This window comes from Labeo rohita, chromosome 21, assembly GCF_022985175.1.
Source record: "Labeo rohita strain BAU-BD-2019 chromosome 21, IGBB_LRoh.1.0, whole genome shotgun sequence".
NCBI lineage: Eukaryota > Metazoa > Chordata > Actinopteri > Cypriniformes > Cyprinidae > Labeo > Labeo rohita.
In genome coordinates this window covers 11,088,521-11,112,803 of record NC_066889.1, presented here as the reverse complement: position 1 = coordinate 11,112,803, position 24,283 = coordinate 11,088,521, and the positions used below count along the sequence as shown (strand labels likewise).

Here is a 24,283-nt window from a genome sequence, read left to right as displayed (position 1 = left end):
TTTCACACTGAGGACAACTGAGGGACTCATATGCAACTATTACAGAAGGTTCAAACACTCACTGATGCTTCAAAAGAAAAAAACTATGCATTAAGAGCTTGGGTGTGAAACCTTTGAACCGAATGAAGACGTACAATTTTCATATTTTTTTATTTAGTACTGCCCTTCAGAGACTACAGAAGATACCTACATGTTTCCCAAAGGACAAGACTAATTAAATTTACCCTGATCTTCAAATTCAGTTTTCACCCCCCAGCTCTTAATGCATCATTTTTCCCTATGGACCATCAGTGAGCGACTTAATGCATCGTGTTAATTAACTGAACAATCAAACTTTTGAACAGTAGTGGATCATAGTTTCTACTATTATTGGTCAAAAGTTTGGAATAATTAAGATGTTTTTGGAAAGTTTCTTTGCCAAGGCTCCATTTATTTGATTAAAAAAAAATACAGTAAACACAGCAACACTTAAATATTATTACAATTTCAAAATATGTTATTTTTCTCTATTGTTTATTTTTTTAAATAGAATTTATTCTGTAATGGCAAAGCTGAATTTTCAGCATCAGTACTCCAGTCTTCAGTGTTTGCTTAAAGGAGAAGTTCACTTCCAGAACAAAAATTTACAGATAATGTACTCACTCCTTGTCATCCAAGATGTTCATGTCTTTCTTTCTTCAGTCATAAAGAAATTGTGTTTTTTTGAGGAAAACATTTCAGGATTCTCTCCATATAGTAAACTTCTATGGTGCCCCTGAGTTTGAACCAAGTTTGCCAAAATGCAGTTTAAATGCAGCTTTAAAGGGCACTAAACGATCCCAGCCGAGGAAGAAAGGCCTTATCTAGCGAAATGATCAGTTATTTTCTAAAAAAAAAACAATTTATATACTTTTTGACCTCAAGACCTGTCTAGCTCTGCGTGAACTCTGCGTACTCCGGTTCAAGACAGTTAGCTTATGTTGAAAAACTTCCATCTCATTTTCTTCTCCAACTTCAAAATCATCCGACAATCACTGTTTTACATTTTTTGTAAAGGGCATTTGATTTACTTTGGAAACACTGGGTCGGTACTTCTGCAGCAATGTAGGATGATTTTGAAGTTGGAGGAGAAAATGAGATGGGAGTTTTTCGACATAAGCTAGACAAGATGAGCATTTAAGGTTAAAAAGTATATAAATTGTCATTTTTTTCACATCATTTCATTAGATAAGACCCTTCTTCCTCAGCTGGGATTGTTTAGAGCCCCTAAAAGCTGTAATTAAACTGCATTTTAGAAGTTCAAACTCACGGGCACCATAGAAGTCCACTATATGGAGAGAATTTCTTTACAACTAAAAAAAAAAAGATATGAACATCTTGGATGACAAGGGTGTGAGTGAATGATCTGTAAATTTTTGTTCTGAAGGTGAACTACTCCTTTAATATATCTGTGGAAACCGTGATAATTTTTTCAGGATTCTTTCATGACTAGAAAGATCAGAAACAGCATTTATTTGAAACAGAATTCTTCTGTAACATTATAAATGTCTTCACTCTCACTTTTTAATTAATTTAATAATAATCATTTTTTCTTCTTTTTCTACTTCTGCCTTTTTTTAAATCGTGCAAACCTTTGAACGGTAGTGTATCATAGTTTCCACAACAAAATTGAGGAGCAAAACCAGATTTCAACGTTGATTTTCCTAAGAAAGTCTTGAGCAGCAAATCAGCATAATAGAATGATGTCTGAAGGAACAGGTGACACTGAAGACTACAGAAATTCTGCTGAAAATTCAGCTTGTAATCACAAATAAATTACATTTTAAATTTATTAAAAAAAAAAGAAAAGAAAATTGTAATAACAGGCAGTATAAATTGTAATATATTATTGTGCTAATGAACTACAAAATCAGAGAAATCTGGGTGTGCCCAGTTTATTTTAAGACCATTTAACTGCATACAACTGTGTTTTCAGGCCACTTGCCCTTGTGTGAATTGCTCTGATCAGCCTGGATTAAACATGGGGGAGGGCAAGCGTTGGCGGGCAGGTAAAATCTACCTGAATGAGCCTGTCATGTAAGCTGTGTAAGAGCTGCTTGAATGTGGATAAACTGACACCATTACTTCTTACAACTGCAAGAAGAGGCCTGTTAAGAGGATTAATATGTTCCTCATTTAGATCCTGGATACTTTTGGATATGCTAATGGTCGAGTCTAATCAGCGGTGTGCGAGTCACATGGACAAAGAGGCTCAAAATTGATTTTATTTTCACTGTGCCCTTTGGATTATTTTGGTGTTTCCACATTTTGATTCACAAGGTGTAAAAAGAGGGCTTGCCCTTATCACCCATTCTCACAAACATTACAGAGAAGAATAGAAATAAATATTCATTAAGTAATTCACTGCCATTCACTTTAAACGACTTTCTCTGACTAGCAGCAGTAGATTGTAAATGAGTTTGCGCATAACGCATGACTGACGCATTATTCCGTGAAGTGGAAGCTAAATGGGATATTTTTGATGCCTACACAAACTGACACAACATATCCACCGATGTCAAAGACCACAAGGCTTTCTTTGATGCACAGACTTGAACACTCCCTATGAAAACATGCTAAAAGGAGCAGCCAAATGGACAGACGTGAGATTACATGTGCTTTGTTAACTCTGAAACGGCAGTGGATGAGATCACAGAATGCAAGGCTGTGACCTGCTTTCCATTGTTTTATGATGTTTCAGTCAACTTGACGGGATGGAAAAAGATTAAACAAGAATTGAGGATATGCACCAGACTTTTTGTCTGGACAGGAACCAACAAAACCAACTGTACACTGCTAAAAATGAAGGTTCTTTATTGTCATCGATGGTTCCATGAAGAACCTTTATTGACTTTGGAGCCTTTCCATTCCACAAAAGTCTTTTTATAGTAGAAAAGGGCTCTTTAGATTATTACAATGTTCTTTACACACACACAAAAATGATTCTTTTAAGAAAATCTTTCAGTAAAGCATTATTTTTACAGTGTATAGAACATTTTAATAATCTAAAGAAACTTTTTTTGAATGGAAAAGTTACATGAATTTTAACATTTCTAAATGGAACCATCAATACCAATAAAGAATCTTAATTTTTAAGAGTGTTCTATGGCATTAATGCAATAACATCATTTGGAACCTGTTTTTAAGAGAGTATGCATGAATTATGTTACATTGAATATAAGGTACACCACCAGTCAAAAGTTTTTGAACAGAAAGATTTTTAATGTTTTTTAAAGAAGTCTCTTCTGCTCACCAAGCCTGCATTTATTTGATCCAAAGTACAGCAAAAAAAGTAAAATTTTGAAATATTTTTGCTGTTTAAAATAACTGTTTTCTGTTTGAATATGTTTTAAAATGTAATTTATTCCTGTGATTTCAAAGCAGAATTGTTAGCATAATTTCTCCAGTCGCATGATCTTTGAGAAATCATTCCAATATTTTGATTTGCCGCTTAAAAAACATTTATTATTATTATTATGTTGAAAACAGCTGAGTAGAATTTTATCAGGTTTCTTTGATGAATAGAAAGTTCAGAAGAACAGTGTTTATCTGAAATAGAAATCTTTTATAACATTATAAATGTCCTCATCATTACTTTTGATAAATTTAAATCATCCCTGCTAAATAAAAGTATTAATTTCTATAATTATACTGACTTCTTTGGATCGTTCTATCCATCAAAGAATCCTGAAAAAATGTACTCAACTGTTTTAAATATTGATAATAATAATAATAATAACATAAAAATGTTTCTTGAACAGCAAGGTAGCATATTAGAACGATTTCTGAAGAATCGTGTGACACTGAAGACTGGAGTAATGATGCTGAAAATTTAGCTTTGATCACAGGAATAAATTCCATTTTAAGATATATTTAAATAGAAAGCAGTTATTTTAAATAGTAAAAGTATGTCACAATATTACTGCTTTTGCTGTATTTGGATCAAACAAATGCAGGCTTCTTGAGCAGGAGAAACATTACAAATCAAGACTGGAAGTGTAGATTTTCATCTCTCCTTAGTTTTGTTGACGCTCGTTCAAGTTCATTTCTTGGAAAAGTTTCAGATTAAGTCTATGTTTCTGCGGATAATGGGCCCCCTGCTTGGGAGAGCGATCTGAACTTTACCAAGGCCGATGGGAAATTTATTTTCTAACACTAGGAGATTCTCCCTCACGCTACACCTCAGAAAGAGCCGTGGGTATGAATCCCACGTTAAAGTTTATTTTATTTCACAGCAAAGCTGAAGCGGACACCATAGTAAACCTGCTGGGCTTAGACAGTATCAACAGTGCAAAAATGTTGAAACTGATCGGTAAGCCACTTTTCTCTCCTTCTGGATCTCCGCCCAATACTTCTTTACTGACACAATCAAACTGACAGGAATATCTGCGCTGTTAATGGATCACATGGGTACAGCTAATACCTCTTTATGACAGGACCTTCTGATTTACTCCATATAATTCTGAAATATAGACATGTAATAGTGCATAAAAGGTTGGTTTGATAATGCATGACCTTTGGACATCAACAAGGTTATGTTTAAGTGCTATTGCACTAAAGTATCATTTCAATATAATTTTTAAGTAACTAGTCATTTACACAGTGTGTAAACAGCATATTCAGCTTTAAAATCAGATTAGATTTCACGTTACTGTCATCATGCACAGAACAAAGAGCCACTGATTGCGCACAATGACGAGTTTAATCTAATCTTAGGCAGTTTTATAGTTGTTTTAAAGCTTCGGCTAAGTTTATTTGACCATTTCAGGTGACAAGTTTCAGCAAAGGGCCGTAAGGAAGTAGTAAGAGAAAAAAAAAGAAAATAACTCCAAATAATATATACACATTATATATTTTCCCACAGCATTTGAGTCTTCATACATGAAAATATACAGACTTTAATATTCTAGGATGGAGTCACTCATATATCTGGACGTCTGAGGCATGTAAAAGGTTAAAAACATCTAAACTAGAGCTTTTTTTGTACAGTTTTTGCATTAAAGTTAACATTACTCACAAATTCTCCCCTGCCTCATGTTTTTCAGCCTACCTATTTTTCATCAATACTTAATTAAATGTGATAACTGCATTTAGTTTAACTCAAGTATGTTTTGGTTAAGATAACCTACTTCATTTTAATACCCTTAGAAGTAATAACATCTACACTTTTGACACCCCTGGCTATGTTTTGTATTTACCAGTTTTATTTGTTGAGATGCTGTTGCGTCCTGGTCGATATGAAAATGAATCATTTACTAAAATACTATACTACAGACGTCACCCTTCACGTTGAAATGCGTGTTAGTCGAAGGGAAACGCCCCTCGAAGTTGATTGGTTTACACCCCGCGAACGGGTGAAGAAATGGGCGTGTCATCATTTGTTTATCTACGTCATCCATTGCTACAAGCGTCAAAACGTAGACGCACGAGCCCATACTGACCATTCTCACACAGACTGACAAGGTAAATACAACAGACTCGGCGCCTTCACATCAGAAACCAAGAGGTAATTTGTTTTTACTATTTTAATTGTATTAAACAATGTTTTTTGTAATAACTAACATTAATTTCGTATTAATCCATCTTGACTCCATGTTGCTGCCTGGCTCTATTGTATAGCACCATACTGTAAATGATCTGATGCAATCGAAGACATGCATGTAATCATCTCGTCAAATTAACTTACATCCACAACATTAACTATATTGCATAACACAATATTCTGCATCAATTATCCATACAATGATAAAATAATTTAAAAAAAAAAAAAAAAAAACAACGTTATATTATATTAGCACACTCTTGTCAGTAAAACATAAAATAGCTAACGATAAATGTACATTCATCAGTTGTAAATTAATCTGTTAACGTATTGAGTAAACTGACATTTCATCCTAAGAAATAAATGTCGTTTTGTTTACACGCATACGTAGTAACTTAACTTACTGCTGCATATATTCGTCTAATTATTATTTTATTATTATTTTAAAATGACACACCTTCAGTGTTGTCGATCACAACTATTCGTCCGTCTCTTATTCTGCTGTTTTGTAGGATTATTTTTCAATGAAATAAATCATATGTGTGGCAGCCGAGCCAGAACGAACGCCGGTATGTAAACATAATTCAACCGTCCGTTTAAATTTCTCACCCGCCTCGTTTTTGTTCCCCACATTTGCTGTATGTTATATTTGTTTTAAATGTTGGCAAAAAGTGGCGGTTTTTATATCTAGGCGCGTTTCATTCATTGAAGCGCGGTCCCGCTCATCTGACACGTTTGGACATTGTGCCCCGGAAGTTGTTATCTATTGTAACAATTGCATCAGCCCAAAACCGAGTGGTGCCAGTTCAGACTGCCCGGATATCACATCTATACCTGCAACAAATTATGAATATTACGTCAGACGCATACCTGACTCATCCTGTGACTTCCACTGTTTTTAGTTTGTGTTGCCATATTTCCCTGCTGAAAAAAAATCACCTTACGATAATTTACTGTTTTGGAACATGGTAGTCGGGTTCTCGCTGGTTTAATCTGCATCAAACCAGTTGTCTTCACCAACACAGTGCTGATTTTAGTAGAAACCAACCAGTGTTTACATTGATTTGAAAACCAACATGCAAAACTGGTTAGTGATTATTATACAATAGTTTACATAATAATAATTACATTGCTAAATATTTACCACTTGAAAATTAATAATTAAAAATGTATTACTTGTAAATACATCATTTAAATTGTAATAGATGCATCATTATTGAATAAATTAATAGGACTTTTCCTGTGAACACCATTGCGTCCTGCTTAATGGCATTTGGATGTTTTTTGGTTTTTTTTTTAAGGAACAACCAACATTAGTAGTCCTGATATTAAAGAACTGATAAAAGATAAGTGGAAATATGTCTAGGAACATTGGTTAAACAGATTTTCGATGTCAACCGTTTCATATTTTCCATGGGGAATATAGTAATAGACAGTACTGTTGTGATTGCTGTACAAAGCATTTAGCTCTCTTGTTTATTGTATCTTTAATATTATTTTAACTCCAGTTTTTAATGCAGTAGCATTGCTTAAACAATTTTGCGTTTTTTCAGTTATAATGCAAACTCTCAAGCTGTTCAGTCTGAAGCATCTCAGGTTGGTATTTTGCACAATCTGTGGAGCCCCGTTAAGGGGGCTGTGATGGCATTAAGCCAGCTATTTGAGAGGTTGCCAGGTTCATTCACAGCAGTGTGTGCCACCCTGAGACCTGAATGAGTCCGTTTCATAACCATGAACAGTTGAGTTCTTGAAGAATGCAGCTCTCATGCTGGTTTCTGTTTGTAACCTGGCACCCGTGACCAGTGGAACCTGTGGATCCCTAAACAGTTTTGTAGTATCTCTGTGGCTTTTTTGTTATTTGGTATAAGAAATATATATTCCAGCTCTGTTTATGTGCACTGCGTGCAGACTATTAAATATCCATTTACCCACAGATATCACTTCATGCTTGTAGATACCCTACTTACTAGTGTGCTAAATCAACTAAAAGGGTTATTGGAATAATCAAGAAGTAACACTGACCCTGATGTAGTAAGAAGCGGAGCTTGGGAATGATTGTTTTTGGCAAGTCCTGTCTTAAGGAGGAACTTCAATAAGACTGAATTGGCCTTTAATGTCTCTCAGGGGGTCAAACGTAACATCCTTCATTTCACAAATGGTTTCAGGGAAATTGTCCTTATTAAACTTTGAATGGGGGCTTGTGGTGTTTGTTTTGAAATTTCAGATGTTGGACTAACACATTAACTGAGTTGCAGCGGTACAAAATCCATTGTGCAGAAAACCGAACCAAAACAAAAACAACACCTAGTGTACGCCAATCGAGTCCTCGCTCTGCTGTTAAGAAGGTTAACCGGTTGGCGGGTCTTTATGTAAGCCTCTTAGAAACCATTGAGGTATTTATTTTGAGAAAAGCCCAGTGAGTCACTTCAACAGACTAACATCTCACACTCACATAGGGGTTAACTGAACCCCAGACATGATTAGCCCTGTAAGAATATAGATACTGTAGCCTGTGAGTGTACTTCAGCGTTCCTTCACGTCTAAGTCTGTGCATTCACTGTTGCTACTAGCCTGCGCGTCTATTGTTTAAACTTAGGAGCGTCAAGTAAAAAAATGTCAGGCTGGAGAAACAAGCCACATTACAAAAATAAGATTTCTGAAAAGGAAACTTCATCTGTCATTATTTTAGATTTTAGAAATAAAAATATAATAATAATAATACCTTATTAAAATCTGAAAAACTTTCGTCAAATTGTCATATGGTGCAACTTAATAATATACATGAATAGAAAAAGATATTTAAATTTTACAATTAAAATGGAAAAAAACTCCACTGAATTTCTAAAAAGAAAACTTTATCTGACATAGTCTTATTATTTTTTAGAAACAAATTTGAACAAAAAGTTTTTTTTAAGAAACAAAAAACCATGACAAAAACCTATAAAAAGGAAACTTTATCTGACATAATCTTATTTTTTAGAAACCAAAATATTTTAACACTGCCTCCATCAAATTATTGTCATATGTTGCAACTTAATAATATTTATAAAATATATATAAATATAATTACATTTGTAAATAAAAAAACAACCACTCAATTTCTGAAAAGGGAACTTTTTATCTTATTATTAAAAAAAAAAAAATTAACAATCCCTTATTAAAAACGTGTCAAATTATTGTCATATGGTGCAACTTAATAACATTTATAAATGGAAAAACTCATGATACTTGTAAGAAATAATTAAAGGGTAAAGGGTTTTTATTTTACAAATAAAATAAAAAAAAATGTAAAATTACTAAATCTAAAATGAAAAACAAATATATATTAAAACTTTGTAAAATTATTGTCATATGGTGGTCATATGGCATTTGTAAATGAAAACTCATGATACTTGTAAGAAAGAATTGAAGGTATTTTAATTTTACCAATAAAATTAAAAAAACTAAAAATTACTAAATCTAAAATAAAAAACAAATATATAATAAAGAACCAAAAATATAAAAATAAAAGTTAATCAAATATTGATAAATATTATAATCATATTAATAATAATAAAATAGCAATGGTAATGTAAGTATATTATTGATTTTTGCACCACATGACATTGCATTTCAGTGTTTTTTTAAAAATAGTATAAAAGTTTTGCAAAACCATATAAAGCATACATGAATAGAAAGAGTGCATTTCTTGCCAAATGTGTTTTTAACTAGATTTTGAGACGATTCTTATATTTCATTCACCCAAGTGTAGCCAAAACAGAGAGTTACATTAAAATGTGTAGGTCTCGCCGGTGTGCCAGTTTCCACGGGATAACAGACGTCATGGCATTCATGAATTTCTCATGGCCAGATCAAAAGCCTTACAGATTTAATTTCGCCTACGTGTCACCCAGCCATCCTCGTGGAGACCACAAGAAAGAGATTAGTGCTGCCGCCCTCACTGTGGCCTATCATAGATTTGTGTACTGTACAGCCCAAAAAGAAACCCCTGGTAGGGAACGTTTTCAAGGCAACTGATACGGCTGTACTGTATAACCTCCAAGACAGGTCAAGGCTCCAATCTGGTACAAAGGAAGGCATAATTCCGGTCTTTCCCAACCGCCAGTTATATCAGTGCCACATTTAATATGTTGTATATGCGTATACATTTCACGCAGCGAGTAGTGAAAGAAAGCAGCTATTGTCTGCGTTGTGTAAGACCACAACAGTGGCTTAAAGTTCTGAGCTCTTGCCCGGACTGAGCTCGATTCAAACCGCTAAGAATCTTGCCAGCTGCCGTGCCAAGTGAAACAAACCACCTTACAGATAAAAAGAGTCTATTTCAGCCCCTCCATTGTACAGTGAATTACAGGGATGTTTTTGTTTTTCCCCCCCTCCTCTGTCCTCTTTGTCAAACCTGTCTTTGATCCAGGACATGGGGTTCTTTGCAAGCATTTCCACAACTTTCATGAAGCCATTTTTAGCAATTTCATTGTTCTAGTTTTGTTGTTTTTGTGACAAGTTTTATTTATAAGTGTTAAATAATTGATCTCGGTCATGGGATGGGAAGTCGAATCGTCACGGCGGTTTGTGCGAAATGTAAGGAGAAAGAATCGACTCGAATCTGTGCTCAATGTTCCAGCTTTCTTCACTGTAGTTGCGTCAGTGTTTGTGTGGTTTTAGTAGCTGTTGCTGCAACTCAAGGTTCAGTCGTGTCCTCATTTGTGCATGTTTCCAAATCATTTCTGTTTGGCATCACTGTTAACGTCACTAGTAAGGTAAAGAACTGCATGGAACGTCAACATCAGTGTACTACGGCTCGCTCAGACGTAAACATGACCATGTAACCTGATGAGCTGGCAAGGGGTGCTTTGGAATCAGACAGCTCCGATAAGGAGCCAAGCGGGTCAATAAGATACTGAAAGGTTCACACAGAAACAATGTGGAACTTGTTGGTAGAGTGCAACACTCAGTAAATTTACATCAGCAGTTATAATTGTGCTTTTTGTCCGTCTGTCTTAGGGGCAGTATGACTAAAATTATATACAGTCAAACCAAAATTTATTCAGACACCTTCAACGTTTCTCACATTAAAGTTTATTCACTATAGTTTTGGAAAATGATAATAAAATATGACATGAACTCAGAGTTAAACTGTGTATGCATGTATAACTTTGGTATGTAATGGATTATAATCAACCAAAAATTCAGACAGCTAGTATGACAATATTTACACAACTTTTAGTACTTTGTCAACCAATTACCAAGCAATGGTTAATTTTGTTCAGTCTGTGGTGTAAAAAAGGTCGCATTAGCAATTAAAAACACTTAGCAAAACATGTTTTTGGTCCCGAAAGGGTTATCAGTTTTACTGGTAGTCAATTGTATGAATTTTTTTGGGGTATAATATGTCACTATTTACTTTATTTTGCTACCCTCACTTACATAAATGAACTACCAAAAATGATCAAAAATTATTCAGACACCAGATATAATTTTTGGTTTGACTATATGAATAATTTTATTTCACGGTAATGGTTATTTTTGCTTTAAATAAGGTCTTTATGAAATTTCGTAGTTCTTGTCAGCAGTGTCAATGTCACAAAAAACGAATACTAGCCTAAAAAAAAAGCATATTCTTTACTGTGTCATTTAAATATATATTTCTTCTTATTAAAGTTACAAATGTGATTTAGTGAAGAGCAGTGAGAGATTTTCTCTCTTTTGTTGTTTGATTAACATGAATGACAGACAGCAGGAATATTAGACTGCTGTCACTTTAAGAGCTACCCGGATCCAATATCAGTGTTTCCCCTGCCATTATATTAAGGGGGCAGCCCGCCCCCCCCAGTGCGCCCAATGAAAAGTAGGTCAAAGTAGTAGTTTTGATGCCGGGGGAAATACATAAAGCAAATTTGCATGTGAACTCATTTTGTAAATATAGAATAGTCTAAAACCAAGTAAGCAGTTATATAATGTCATATATATCGTCCAGCCCAAAAACCTATATAGTTTTTGTTAGTTTTTATTTAAAGACGTACAGTTGTGCAGAGGTTAAGATTGTAAATACTTAACTGATGAGTTGTCAGTATATAGTACAATAAATAGGGTATGATTTTACAGCAAAATTCAACATTTTAACATGAAATGATAATTGAATGTGTTTCACTGACTGGAGTCAAACCTGAGAAAGTAGACCAGAATATTCCACTACTTCCTTGGACACGCAATTTGCATAGCTGTTATTCATAGGCGGGGATTATGCTAATTGTGAATGAGCGTGCATGAGCGCCCTTATTTACGAATGATTGGAGTTCATTAACATATACAAGTTTAACTATCAAATCGGACGTTTAAGAAGCACTTTTAAATCCGGAAGAGAGTTTTTGGGAGAGTTTTTGCGTATTACTCAGAATTTACTCATATTTACACAAGTTACAAAAGTCGGAAATTTCTACCAGTTAATTGTGTCTACTGGAATATCGCCCACCACTAGTCTGTCTAAATATACCTGAAAGAATGTGTAAATGAACGTTTGAAGGTTTTTTTTTCCCCCAGACTTCAGACTAATGCATTTTTGTACCATTAGCAATTTTTTGGCAAAATTTTGCAGCAAAAAAAAAGTATGTTAATGTGACCAACTTGAACCTGTTGCGAAATCTTCATATATATTCCAATTAAAGTGACTGGAATTTTTTTTGCGCATTAATTACTCCCATAGGAATTTCAAAAATATTCCTAAAAAAGAGTTCTAAGCTAAATCATAATATTTCGTCATGAGACTGCGAGTTCACTGCTGAGCACTTTTGGCATGGTACTTGTTTCTGTGGTAACACTGACTTATCTAATTGGTAGATCCTAGCCATTTTAGGATTTGGGGTAGTTTAGATCTTTGTTCGTTTGGTTGGGTTTTTTATAAATTTTAATTAACCCTGCTTTTTTGTGGCTTCTATGGAAGCTTTTATCATTGGATTAAAACCTCAGATCTCATTGTAGGTCTGTCTTGACAAGTTTATACATAACCATTCAAAAGCTTGGGGGCAGTAATTTTTTAAAAGATAAATTGTTAACAGCTTTCAACATTGATATTAAATTCAGAAACATTTCTTATTGTTTTTACTGTATTTTTGGTTAAATAAATGCAGCCTTGGTGAGCATAAGAGACTTCAAAAACATTAAAACCTTACCAACCCCAAATGTTTGAATAATTCAGTATGTTATTTTTAAAAACCAAATATCTGTGGAAAAAATGAAAGTGAATTTTCCTCTTTGCTGCCTGTTGTGCTCTATCGCTTGGTCTTTGATTGCTATTATTTTTCACTTTTGTTAATCAAATCAGATGCGGTCTTGGTTATGGAACTTAAGTTCCACATTCGTGTCATGAAGTTTGTTGCCTGACTTTTCCTCTGGGAATACGACTTTACTGGATCAGTGTGTAATTGATTCCATTTTTAAATCTGGCCCTAACCGACTATTTAATTAGAGGGCAGAAATCTCAAGATTTGGGACAAATCCTTGTTCCAAAGAACTCCTTGTATTCTGGGAATACTTTGCATTTCCTTATGCAGTAGGAATTCTGAGAATCACAAAATGACGCATTCACTGAAATTTGGCAGTGAGGGGTGAGGAACAAAAAGTTCAGCAGAAAAAAAAAAAGTAGACATGTCCTGACTGAACCAGTTAGATCAAACCTTGGTGTACTGCCTTGGGCAACCGCCTGTCACACCCAAATATGTCTAAGTCTTCCTTCCTCTTCCTATGTTCTCTTCTAGGCGTATAAGTAACGGAGAGATCCTAACAAAACAAACACAACCAAGAACCTCACCAGATTTGCCAACTAACCATGGTGGACAAAATGGCCTCTTTTGGACATGCGCTGCTGCGCCGTCGTGTGCTGGACTGCTCTGGGGAAGAAACGCGGTTCGCACGTTGTCTGTCCACTCTAGATCTGGTGGCGCTCGGCGTCGGCTCCACACTTGGCGCTGGAGTGTATGTGCTGGCTGGGGAGGTTGCGAGAGAGAAGGCAGGTCCTGCTATCGTTTTATGCTTCCTTGTGGCCGCACTTTCCTCCATGCTTGCCGGACTGTGCTATGCGGAGTTCGGCGCACGAGTCCCTAAGACTGGGTCTGCGTACTTGTACAGCTATGTGACAGTGGGAGAAATCTGGGCCTTCATCACTGGTTGGAACCTCATCCTCTCTTATGTTATAGGTAAGTGTGTCCAGGAGCAGTTGAAGATCATTCTGAAAAAAATCAGTTGTTAATATAAGCGTAATAAAAAAGCCGTTTTTTGTTTTCAGGTACAGCTAGTGTGGCACGAGCTTGGAGCTCTACGTTCGATAACCTGATCGAGCAGAAGATCTCTAATTTCTTCAGGGCATCCATGGCCATGAAGGTTCCTGGAAAAGTTCTTGCAGAATATCCAGACCTGTTTGCCCTCATTCTCATCCTGCTACTCACTGGTGAGAAATCTAAATATAGAAAACATCATTTAAATATGGTATTTAAAGTTTTTTTTATTATTTAATAAAGATAAACAGAATAAACACTTGTTAAACACTTGTTAAATTCTAAAATGTTAACTTTTTATAAAAACTTATTATTAGGGATTCACAAATATTAAAATTCTCACTAAGTGATTTTATTTTATTTTTTTATAGCTGTTAATGATATAATAAACAAATTAAGTTGTATATTATTTTGTGTAAATAAATAAATAAAAAATCAACCACAAGTAAATTCAGGCATCACAATAACATTATAATTCGTAATTAATTTGGATATTTGCTCATTCGTTTTAATTAAACAAATGAGCAAATAAAAATTAAGCCTTAAGTTACTAGAGAATTAAATTACAGATGAGGGTAATTTAAAAGTGAGGGTTAGATTATGAAAGAGATGACACAGATGCACAAAACAGGAAGCATGAATAATTAAATATTTGATGTTGGCCGATGTAGATTATTAAAAAAAAATCTCTAATATCAACAGGTAAACAGTATGGCACCAATATATTGTGCATCCCTAGTTTTTATTATCAAGTAATACATATTAAATGGTAAAAAGATGCAATAAATATTAATTTAAAAATTAATAATTAAAATAATATTAGTAAATAGTATGAAGTTTGAATAGTGTAATCAGTACGCATGTACTCTCTTTACATCTGAGTGAAAAACAAACTAAAAGTGTTAGAATTATCATTGATAAAAAGACATTTCTGATTTTGATGTGATATTTTTTTTTTTTTTTTTTTTTTTTTGCCAAATTAAGTTATATATTATTTTGTGTAAATAAATTTTTAATGTTACAAGTAAATTCAGGCATCACAACAATATTATAATTCTTCATTAATTTGCTTCATTGATATTGGCTAAAACTACACTACCAGTCAAAAGAGTAAGATTTTTAATGTTTTTTTTTGTTTTGTTTTTTTTTTTGTTTGTTTTTTAAGTATTTTCTTCTGCTAAAAAGAAAAGACTTTTTTTTAAAAAAACATTAAAAATCTTACTGTTCAAAAACTTTTGACTGGTAATGTACATATCCATTGTTCTTACATGATTAAATTACAGATTCAAAATAATTTAAGTGTTAAATATTAACTTTAAATGAGGGTTGAATGATGAAAAAGATGACACGGATTCAAAAACGGGAAATGAGCATGAATAATTCAATATTTGACGTTGGCGGATGCAGGCCAAAAAAAACTCTAATATCAACCGGGTAAACATTCTGGTACCAATATATTGTGCATCCCTAGTTTTTATTATCAAGTAATAAATTTCAAATGTTAAAACGATGTAATAAATTAGATGCAAAAAGTAGTAGTAACCTCATGAACATTTATTCCCAAGTATGAAGTTTAAATAGTACTAACTAAAAGTGTTATAATTATCATTATTTAAAAAAACAGAGTTATTAAATAAGAGGTTTCTGATTTTGATGTGCAATCTCCTCCTCAGGACTGCTTGCTTTTGGTGTGAGTGAGTCTGCTCTGGTAAACAAGATCTTCACTGGGATCAACCTGATCGTGCTAGGCTTTGTCATCATCTCTGGCTTTGTCAAAGGCAACACAGCCAACTGGAACCTCACATATGAGGACTTTGTCAACGATACAAACATCACCGAACCAGAGTAAGTTTCACATGAAATTAACCCGCTCCTGGTTTCAGCCACAAGCTGCATTTGAAGTGGTGCAAATGAGGATCTCTTACAGTTGTGCGGTGGATAATGCGATTCTGTGCACAAAATGCATGCGAGAGATTTGACAAATCCATTTGTTCTCACAGATGGGTCGAAAGCACATTTGGAAGTGGCGGTTTCGCGCCGTTCGGCCTCGGCGGCATCTTATCTGGCGCGGCCACCTGTTTCTACGCCTTTGTGGGCTTTGATTGCATTGCTACAACAAGTACGTCTTTTAAATGTCATAATTATAGAGCACGAATACTGATTGCTGAACATTTTGTTTTTGTTTCTTCTGAAACCATCTGCAGGGTGACTCATAAATGTATGTTCTTCACATTTCCTTTAGGTGAGGAAGCCAAGAACCCGATGCGCTCTATTCCCGTTGGCATCGTGGCCTCTTTGCTCATTTGCTTCTTTGCTTACTTTGGTGTGTCAGCTGCTCTTACGCTCATGATGCCCTACTACAAACTCAACACACAGAGTCCTCTGCCCGAGGCCTTTAGTTACGTGGGCTGGGCACCGGCACGCTATATTGTAGCTGTTGGTTCACTCTGTGCCCTTTCGACAAGGTAGCTTAAGGACTTTTCTGTTTGCCATGTATTGTTTTTTGTTCAGCATTTTCCATTAATCTGAATGTATGTTTTATTTTTATCATAGTCTGTTAGGCTCCATGTTCCCCATGCCTCGGGTGATCTACGCTATGGCAGAGGACGGGCTGCTCTTCCGTTCCCTCTCCAGGATGAACAAGAGAACCAAAACTCCTCTGCTGGCGACTGTCGTGTCTGGAATAGTGGCATGTGAGAGACGTTTTTTTGTTGGCGTTCACATATTTTTTTTTTTCTCACTTAAATTAGAAATGCGGCAGCCAATCAGAACATGCTTGTTTGTTTATATATACTGTTATGTGCATTTTGGACCAATGAGATTTCTGTGGAAGCCCATTTCTGCCACTGAATAAAAATAAACAAGGTAATTGCGACTTTTTATCTGACAATTCTAAATTTACATTCGCAATTCTGAATTTTTTTTTTCAGATTTGTGTGATATAAAGTCACAACTGAGAGATATAAACTTGCAATTCTGAGAAATAAAGTAAAAATTGCAAGATGTAAACTCAGAATTCTGATTCTGCGAGTTTATATTTCACAATTCTGACTTTATAACATGCAATTGCAAGTTATTACTAAGTCTAAAAACATCAGTCTTTTGTTCTCCTGGATTTTATAAACTCGCAATTCTGAGGGGAAAAAAAGCCCAAATCGCGAGATTTTTCTCACAGTTCTGATTTTGTAACTCACAATTGCGAGTTTATATTTTACAATTCTGATTAATTTCTCAAAATTAATACTTTTTTTCTCAATTCTGAGAAAAAAAAGTTAGAGTAACAAGTTTGTCTCACTTAATTCTGAGGAAAAAAAGTCAGAATTGTGAGGGGGAAGAAGTTCTGCAAGTTTTATCTCGCAATTCTCACTTCATAACTTACAATTGTGAGTTTATATCACAATTTTGAGAAAAAAAGTTAGAATTGCAAGTTTGTCTTAATTGATTCTGAGGAAAAAAGTCAGATTCGCAAGTTTGTCTCACTTAATTCTGAGGAAAAAAAGTCAGAACTGTGAGGGGGGGAAAAAGTTCCGTGAGTTTTATGTCGCAATACTCACTTCATAACTCCAGTTGTAAGTTTGTATCTCACAATTTTGAGGAAAAAAAGTCAGAATTGCAAGTTTGTCTCACTTAATTCTGAAGAAAAAAAGTCAGAACTGTGAGGGGGGGAGTTCTGTGAGTTTTATCTTGCAATTCTCACTTCATAACTCACAATTGCGAGTTTATATCTCACGATTCTGAGGAAAAAAAGTCAAAATTGTCAGGGGAAAAAAAGTCGCAATAACCTTTTTATTCAGTGGCGGAAACGAGCTTCCATAGGCAAGGCAAGGCAAGTTTATTTATATAGCACATTTCATACACAAAGGTAATTCAAAGTGCTTTACATAAAAGGAAGTAGAATAATCCTAAAAATAATAATAAAACAATAATTCACAAAAAAGGCAGTAGAATAATCATAAAAACAATAGATTAGATTTCACTGTGGGCAGAGCTACTTAGTGCAGTGCTGCAGAAATGGAAACGCAATGTTTGTTTTTGTGGCTGCTACTGATAAAAATGTATATTTACATGATGACGTGGGAGTTACTCTCCTAAAAGTGGTGATATGTTAAGGTGATGTTATGTAAGATTTGATGTGGTTGGATTTTCAAACTGTGTTCTTTATTTTTATTTTTTTTTTAGCTCTCATGGCGTTTCTGTTTGATTTGGCTGCTTTGGTTGATCTCATGTCCATTGGGACATTGCTTGCTTACTCTCTGGTGGCCGTGTGTGTTCTCATCCTCAGGTAGGCTAAAACCAACATCACAAACACTACGCTACTATCAACTGCCTAAACTGTTTAGACAGGCCATATTGTACACGTTATTGTAAACGTGTTTATATCAGTTTATTGCTACAAAAACAGTCATAATTTAGTATGACATGATCATTTCCATTTAAAAACTATGGTACCTTTATGTAAATTACCTCTGTTATGTTTGGCCAAATGTTTTGTACAACTACTAGTCAAAAGTTTGGAGTCTATAAGAAGTCTCTTTCACTAAGACTGTATTTATTTGATCAAAAATGTAGTAAAATTAGGTATCATTGTTCAGATATTATTACAATTTAAAGTAACTGTTTTGTATTTTTAAATATGTGTATTTTAAAATGTAGTTTATAGCATTTTGTATTATTATAAGTTTTGAAAACAGTTGTTGCTTAACCGCAAGATGTTTTTTTTCTGTGATTAGTTGATGAATAGAAAATTTGAAAAAGCTTTTATTTAAAATAGAAATCTTTTGAAATATTATAAATTACATTATAAATGTATCAATTTAAAGGGATAGTTCACCCAAAAATGAAAATTCTGTCATTGATAATTCACCCTCATGTCCTTCCAAACCTGCAATCTTTGTTCATCTTTGGAACACAAATCAAGATATTTATGATGAAATTTGAGAGTTTTCTGGCCCTGCGTAGACAGAAATCCAACTGACACATACAAGGAAAGATTGTAAGGACGTTGTTAATATTGTCATGCGTCGTCATATTTTTTACATTTTTAACAGTCGTGAATACGCATCAAAGACTGACATGGAAGAGACGAAATTGTTAAATAAAGTCGCTATTGTTGTTTTCTTTGCACACAAAGTATTCTCGTAACTTCATAGAATTAAGGTTGAACTACTGATGTCACATGGACTATTTTAATGATGTCCTTACTACCTTTTTGGGTCTTGAACATGGTCATTGCGTCAGATTTCATCAAAAATATCTTAATTTGTGTTCTGAAGATGAACAAAGGTCTTACGAGTTTGGAACGACATGAGGGTGAGTAATTAATGACAGAATTTTCATTTTTTAGCGAACTATCCCTTTAATGAATTCTTGCTGAATAAAAGTGCTCATTTCCTTTAAACAATCTTACTGACCCTACATTTTTTTCTGCATGTTGTGAGTTTTGCTTTCATGTCTGTACTTGTTTTGACTTAACCAATCTTTTTGTCTCTAGATATCAGCCGGGCATCTTGAGCTCTTCCAGTCAGACTGAGAAACTGGTCGAACTGGTTGGTGGGGAGAAGGTGGCTGTATGTGGAGATAGTGGAGATGAATATGGCATAGACCTGGATGACAATCCCCGCAAAGAGAAATTCTCCCTGAAACTCCTCCTGGTTCCCTCCAAAGACTCGCCAACTGAAATGTCAGGAACTATTGTCTACGGCACAACTGCTGTTATCTGTGAGTAAAGATTTTTTTTGTTGTTGTTGTTGTTGTTGTTTTTGAGAGAAATGAATTCTTTTATTCAGCAAGGATACATTTATTAGATCAAAAGTGACAGAGAAGATATTGATGCTGCTACAAAGGATTTCTCTGTCAAATAAATGCTGCTCTTTTAAACATTATATTTGTCAAAGAATCCTAAAAAAAAGGGTATCACAACAATATTAAGCAATAAATATTACACTCTTTTCAACACTAATAATATTGATTATTCTTGAGCACCAAATAAGCATATTAAAATTATTTCTGCTGAAAACAGTTGTTTAAAATTGTAATAGTATTTCACAATACTATTGTTTTACTCTAGTTTAATCAAATAAATGCTTGCTGAGCATAAAAGCCTAAAAAAACTCCAAACATTTGAATGGTAGTGTATGTGCAGTGTGTGTACATTCTGCATAGACCCAGTTATTTGAATTTATTTTATTGCGATTCAGTCATATAGTTGGCATTGATTTGGCTGATCCTGAATCTGTTGATTATGGATTAATTCCAATATCCTCTTGTCTGTGTAGCTGTGCTGATCACCGTGTTGTGCATGGTTTTGGCTCTGCGTCTGGAAGCCATCGTGAATCTCGAGATCGTGTGGGTGACGGCGTGTGTCATTCTGGTCCTGCTGTGCATCCTGTGTGTCATTGTGATCTGTAGGCAGCCTGAGAGCAAGGAAGCTCTCACCTTCAAGGTACCAGATGTCCTCATTATTGATTTTTGCCTTTTATTATGCTATAAATCTTTGCCTCGGGTTTCATGTAAGCAATGAAGTGATGTAAAAGGAAATGTGCTAATAGAACACAAATACTCTCAGACTTAAAGGGATAGTTCACCCAAAAATTAAGGTTCTGGTAGCATTTATGGACCCTTATGTCGTTTCAAACCTGTATGAATTTCTTTCTGCTGTGTATCACCAAGTATATGGCCCTATAAAAATGTAACTTATAATATAACACATAATATCACAGAATATTTGTTCCTTTTTTATGTTTTTCTCTGTTTGCCAGAAATAAAGAAAGATTAATTAAATTTGGTAATAAATAGAATTTGATTAAATAAATTTGTATTAAAACATAAATTCAGAAAAGTTCAAACAAACAACAGAGAAGTTCTCGAAAAAATAAAAAATGGCATTATTATTAAGATATATAATAATTAAATATATTATTTAATTATTAAAGTTTTACCTATTCGGTTGATAAGACATGTTTTTTGAATACTCAAATGTAATGAAATTATTTAAATAGAATCCAGAAAAAATAAAACTGAAAATATAGATTTTGGGGAAAATAAAACAGAAATCCTAGGATCCTAAAAATGTAATTTTTCTTAAACTTTTAATAAATGTATTTTTTTTTTTTTTCACTAAATTATAGAAATTAAGAAAGAAAACGTGGAATTTGGGAAAATTAAAACAGAATTCCTGGGGTACTAAAAATGTAATTTTTCTTAAATGTTAATAAATCAACTTTTTTTAATTTACTTTTTTTACTAAATTATGGAAATTAAAACTAAAAACACAGAATTTTGGAAAAATAAAACTGAATACCTAGGATCCTAAAATTTTAATTTTTCTTAATTTTTTAATAAATTATGGAAATTAAAAAAGAAAACATGGAATTTGGGAAAAATAAAACAGAATTCCTAGGGTCCTATAAATGTATTTTTTTCTTAAATGTTTAATAAATTTTCTTTTTTCCTTTTCTTTTTTTGTTTTTTTTTTACTAAATTGTGGAAATAAAAAAAGAAAACAGAATTCAGGAAAAATAAAGCAGAATTCCTAGGGTTCTAGAAATCTAAATTTTCTTAAACTTTAAAAAAAAAAACACTTTTTTTTTGCTAAATTATAGAAATTAAAAAAGAAAACATGGAATTTGGGAAAAATAAAACAGAATTCCTAGGGTCCTAAAAATGTATTTTTTCTTAAATGTTTAATACATTTTCTTTTTTCTTTTTTTTTGCTAAATTATGGAAATTAAAAAGAAAACAGAATTTGGGAAAAATTGGGGGCGACATGCTTATTAATACCAAAATTTTATTTAACCATTAAAATGGAATTCAGAAAAATTAAAATAGAAAAAATTAAATCCAGAAATACTCAAATGGGTGGGGGAAAAAAATGGAATTTGGGGAAATAATAATAAAATGCCACCAAACTATCCATCCAGTCGAGGGATTATAAACGTTTAATATTTTGAGTTGATTTTAGCACACACGTTTTCATTTGTCATGCGTCTCCTAGCAACAAGGTGCACATTTCTGCCCAGTTTGTTTTCAGAACATCCTGAAAGTGGTTTAGTATAAGATGCTCAGTTTTTCCTACGTAACCATTTACACAAAGTCTATGAAGCCTTGTATTTTAAACTTATTAAAAGTCATTCACTGATTTCCAAACTTAAATTTAAATCTTCTTGTGTGCAGGTACCTCTGTTGCCCTGTCTTCCTCTGTTCAGTATCTTCGTCAACATCTATCTCATGATGCAGCTGGACATGGCCACCTGGTGCCGTTTCGCCGTGTGGATGGGAGTCGGTGAGTACATCTGTTCATTTAGCTCCTGGCTGCGACAGTGTCCCATTTGTTTCCATCATTCCAAGCCACCCACTCCTTTTCTCATGTCCGTTCCCAGGTTTCGCAATCTACTTCGGCTACGGCATCCAGAACAGCTCCCTCCGAAAATACGAACCGGCCCTTCAGAACAAAAGCCCCATATATCTAGACGGTGAGGAGAGTGAAGTGGAGGGCATTTCTCCATGATAGAGAAAGTACAAATACATATTTTTGTTGAAGTTACAGATTTGTTGTGAAAATCATGGCTTATTTTTTGTAAAAACTGCCCCAAAAAGGATTTTTCATCCTCTTGAAATGATCAGGTTCTTCTTAAAATACCCAGATTTACCTAGCTTTATCGCCAAATGCCTACAGCCCCATTGATTCCCTCTACAAATGCATTGATGAAATTAACAGTTGGATGTGCCAGAACTTCCTTCAGTTAAACAAGGAGAAAACTGAAGTCATTGCATTCGGAAGCAAAGAGGAAGTTCTTAAGGTGAATGCATACCTTGATGCTAGGGGTCAAACAACTAAAAACCAAGTCAGGAATCTTGGTGTGATTCTGGAGTCAGACCTTAGTTTCAGTAGTCATGTCAAAGCAGTAACTAAATCAGCATACTATCATCTCAAAAACATTGCAAGAATTAGATGTTTTGTTTTCCAGTCAAGAAACTTGTTCATGCCTTTATCACTGGCCTTCCCAAGAAAACCATTAGACATCTGCAGCTCGTCCAGAACGCTGCTGCCAGGATTCTGACTACAACCAGAAAATCTGAGCATATCACACCAGTCCTCAGGTCCCTACACTGGCTTCCAGTTATATTTAGAATTGATTTTAAAGTACTTTTACTCATTTATAAATCACTCAATGGCCTAGGACCTAAATACTTTGCAGATATGCTCACTGAATATAAACCTAACAGACCACTCAGATCATTAGGATCGAGTTCAGAAACATCAAGGGTTCACACAAAACAAGGGGAATCCGCTTTTAGCTATTATGCTGCCCGCAGTTGGAACCAGCTTCCAGAAGAGATCAAATGTGCTAAAACATTAGCTACATTTAAATCTAGACTCAAAACTCATCTGTTTAGCTGTGCATTTACTGAATGAGCACTGTGCTTCGTCCAAACTGATTGCATTATGTATAATCATTTTCTGTTTTTAACTGTCTTAAATTTATTTTAAATCAATTTTTAAATCATTATATCAATCAGTTTTTTACATTTTACATTTTTTGTTTTATTGTTGTGATCATTGTTTTTATGATTGTTCTACTTCCTTTTTTGTGATTATTGTTTTTATGATTATTCTACTTCCTTTTATGTAAAGCACTTTGAATTACCTCTGTGTATGAAATGTACTATATAAATAAACTTGCCTTGCCTTGCCTTGCCTTAAAAGAACCGTCAAGAGTTTTCCGTTAGAGGTCGTCGTGCAGCCTTGGCCCTCCATTGCTGTAAATGCTGGTTTGAATGTCCCGCGGCTGCTGCTGTAATCGCTAGTACTGTAATGGCCATATTGTCTGGCAGACAATGAGCTGACTGTGTACAGGGTATTTAATTTTCGGGATCCAAGCACACTGTTTGTGCACTAAAAGCCTTTGGGTCCAAATAGTCTCCTTCCACCTCCTGGCTTCTCAACATGAGGTTGTGAAGTACCACAGGGACCCCTAGTGTTCAGAATTTGAAAATGGCAACACCGTTAAACAGTATTTGTGGTCATTGCTTACTGTTAGACAGAATAATTGAAGAACTGAAACTGACTTAAAAGCTTTTAGACATTTTAGCATTGCTAAAATCCCACGTGTATAAGAGTGAATGGATAGAAAAACGGTTTCCGTTACTAAGTATGACTGCTGTATGTTAAGGTAATGTTATTCGCCGATGTGGTATAAAATGAAAGTATTTTAAAGTGTGAGTGTGTGAGAGAGAGAGTTTTGAATGGATTATACGAGGTTGCTCCAGAATCTGTTCCGTTTTACAAAATACTAAATTATTTTTTGGCCAAACTGTTTTATATGGACATGTTTTATATAGTTTACCCATCCAACTTCCTTAAACTTGATGATTTTACTTTAGCAAACTGCTTCTGGAAGGTTGCCTTCGTAACTATTGTTTCTGCCAAAACTATTTACACTACTGTTCAAAAGTT

At 34.3% G+C, this 24,283-nt stretch overlaps 1 protein-coding gene across 1 annotated transcript; it reads left to right on the top strand.

Annotated features, from left to right (window-relative positions):
• The first annotated feature begins 5,417 nt into the window (after positions 1-5,417).
• On the top strand, positions 5,418-22,478 carry slc7a3a (solute carrier family 7 member 3a). The gene is made up of 12 exons (XM_051092446.1): positions 5,418-5,524; positions 13,312-13,749; positions 13,839-14,000; positions 15,501-15,672; positions 15,828-15,946; positions 16,070-16,292; positions 16,381-16,520; positions 18,007-18,109; positions 19,319-19,545; positions 20,103-20,269; positions 22,000-22,108; positions 22,206-22,478. Exons 2-12 carry the CDS (start codon positions 13,383-13,385, stop codon positions 22,331-22,333), a joined length of 1,917 nt encoding a protein of 638 aa, XP_050948403.1. The 5' UTR covers positions 5,418-5,524; positions 13,312-13,382; the 3' UTR covers positions 22,334-22,478.
• The last annotated feature ends 1,805 nt before the right edge of the window (positions 22,479-24,283 follow it).

What these genes read in the sequence shown, in the direction of transcription:
- slc7a3a (XM_051092446.1), top strand. Translation starts at nt 13,383, where the DNA reads ATGGTGGACAAAATGGCCTCTTTTGGACATGCGCTGCTGCGCCGTCGT. An exon ending in TCTCATCCTGCTACTCACTG is followed by an intron (nt 14,001 to 15,500) that starts GTGAGAAATCTA and finishes TCTCCTCCTCAG; the next exon opens with GACTGCTTGCTTTTGGTGTG. An exon ending in ACAAACATCACCGAACCAGA is followed by an intron (nt 15,673 to 15,827) that starts GTAAGTTTCACA and finishes TTGTTCTCACAG; the next exon opens with ATGGGTCGAAAGCACATTTG.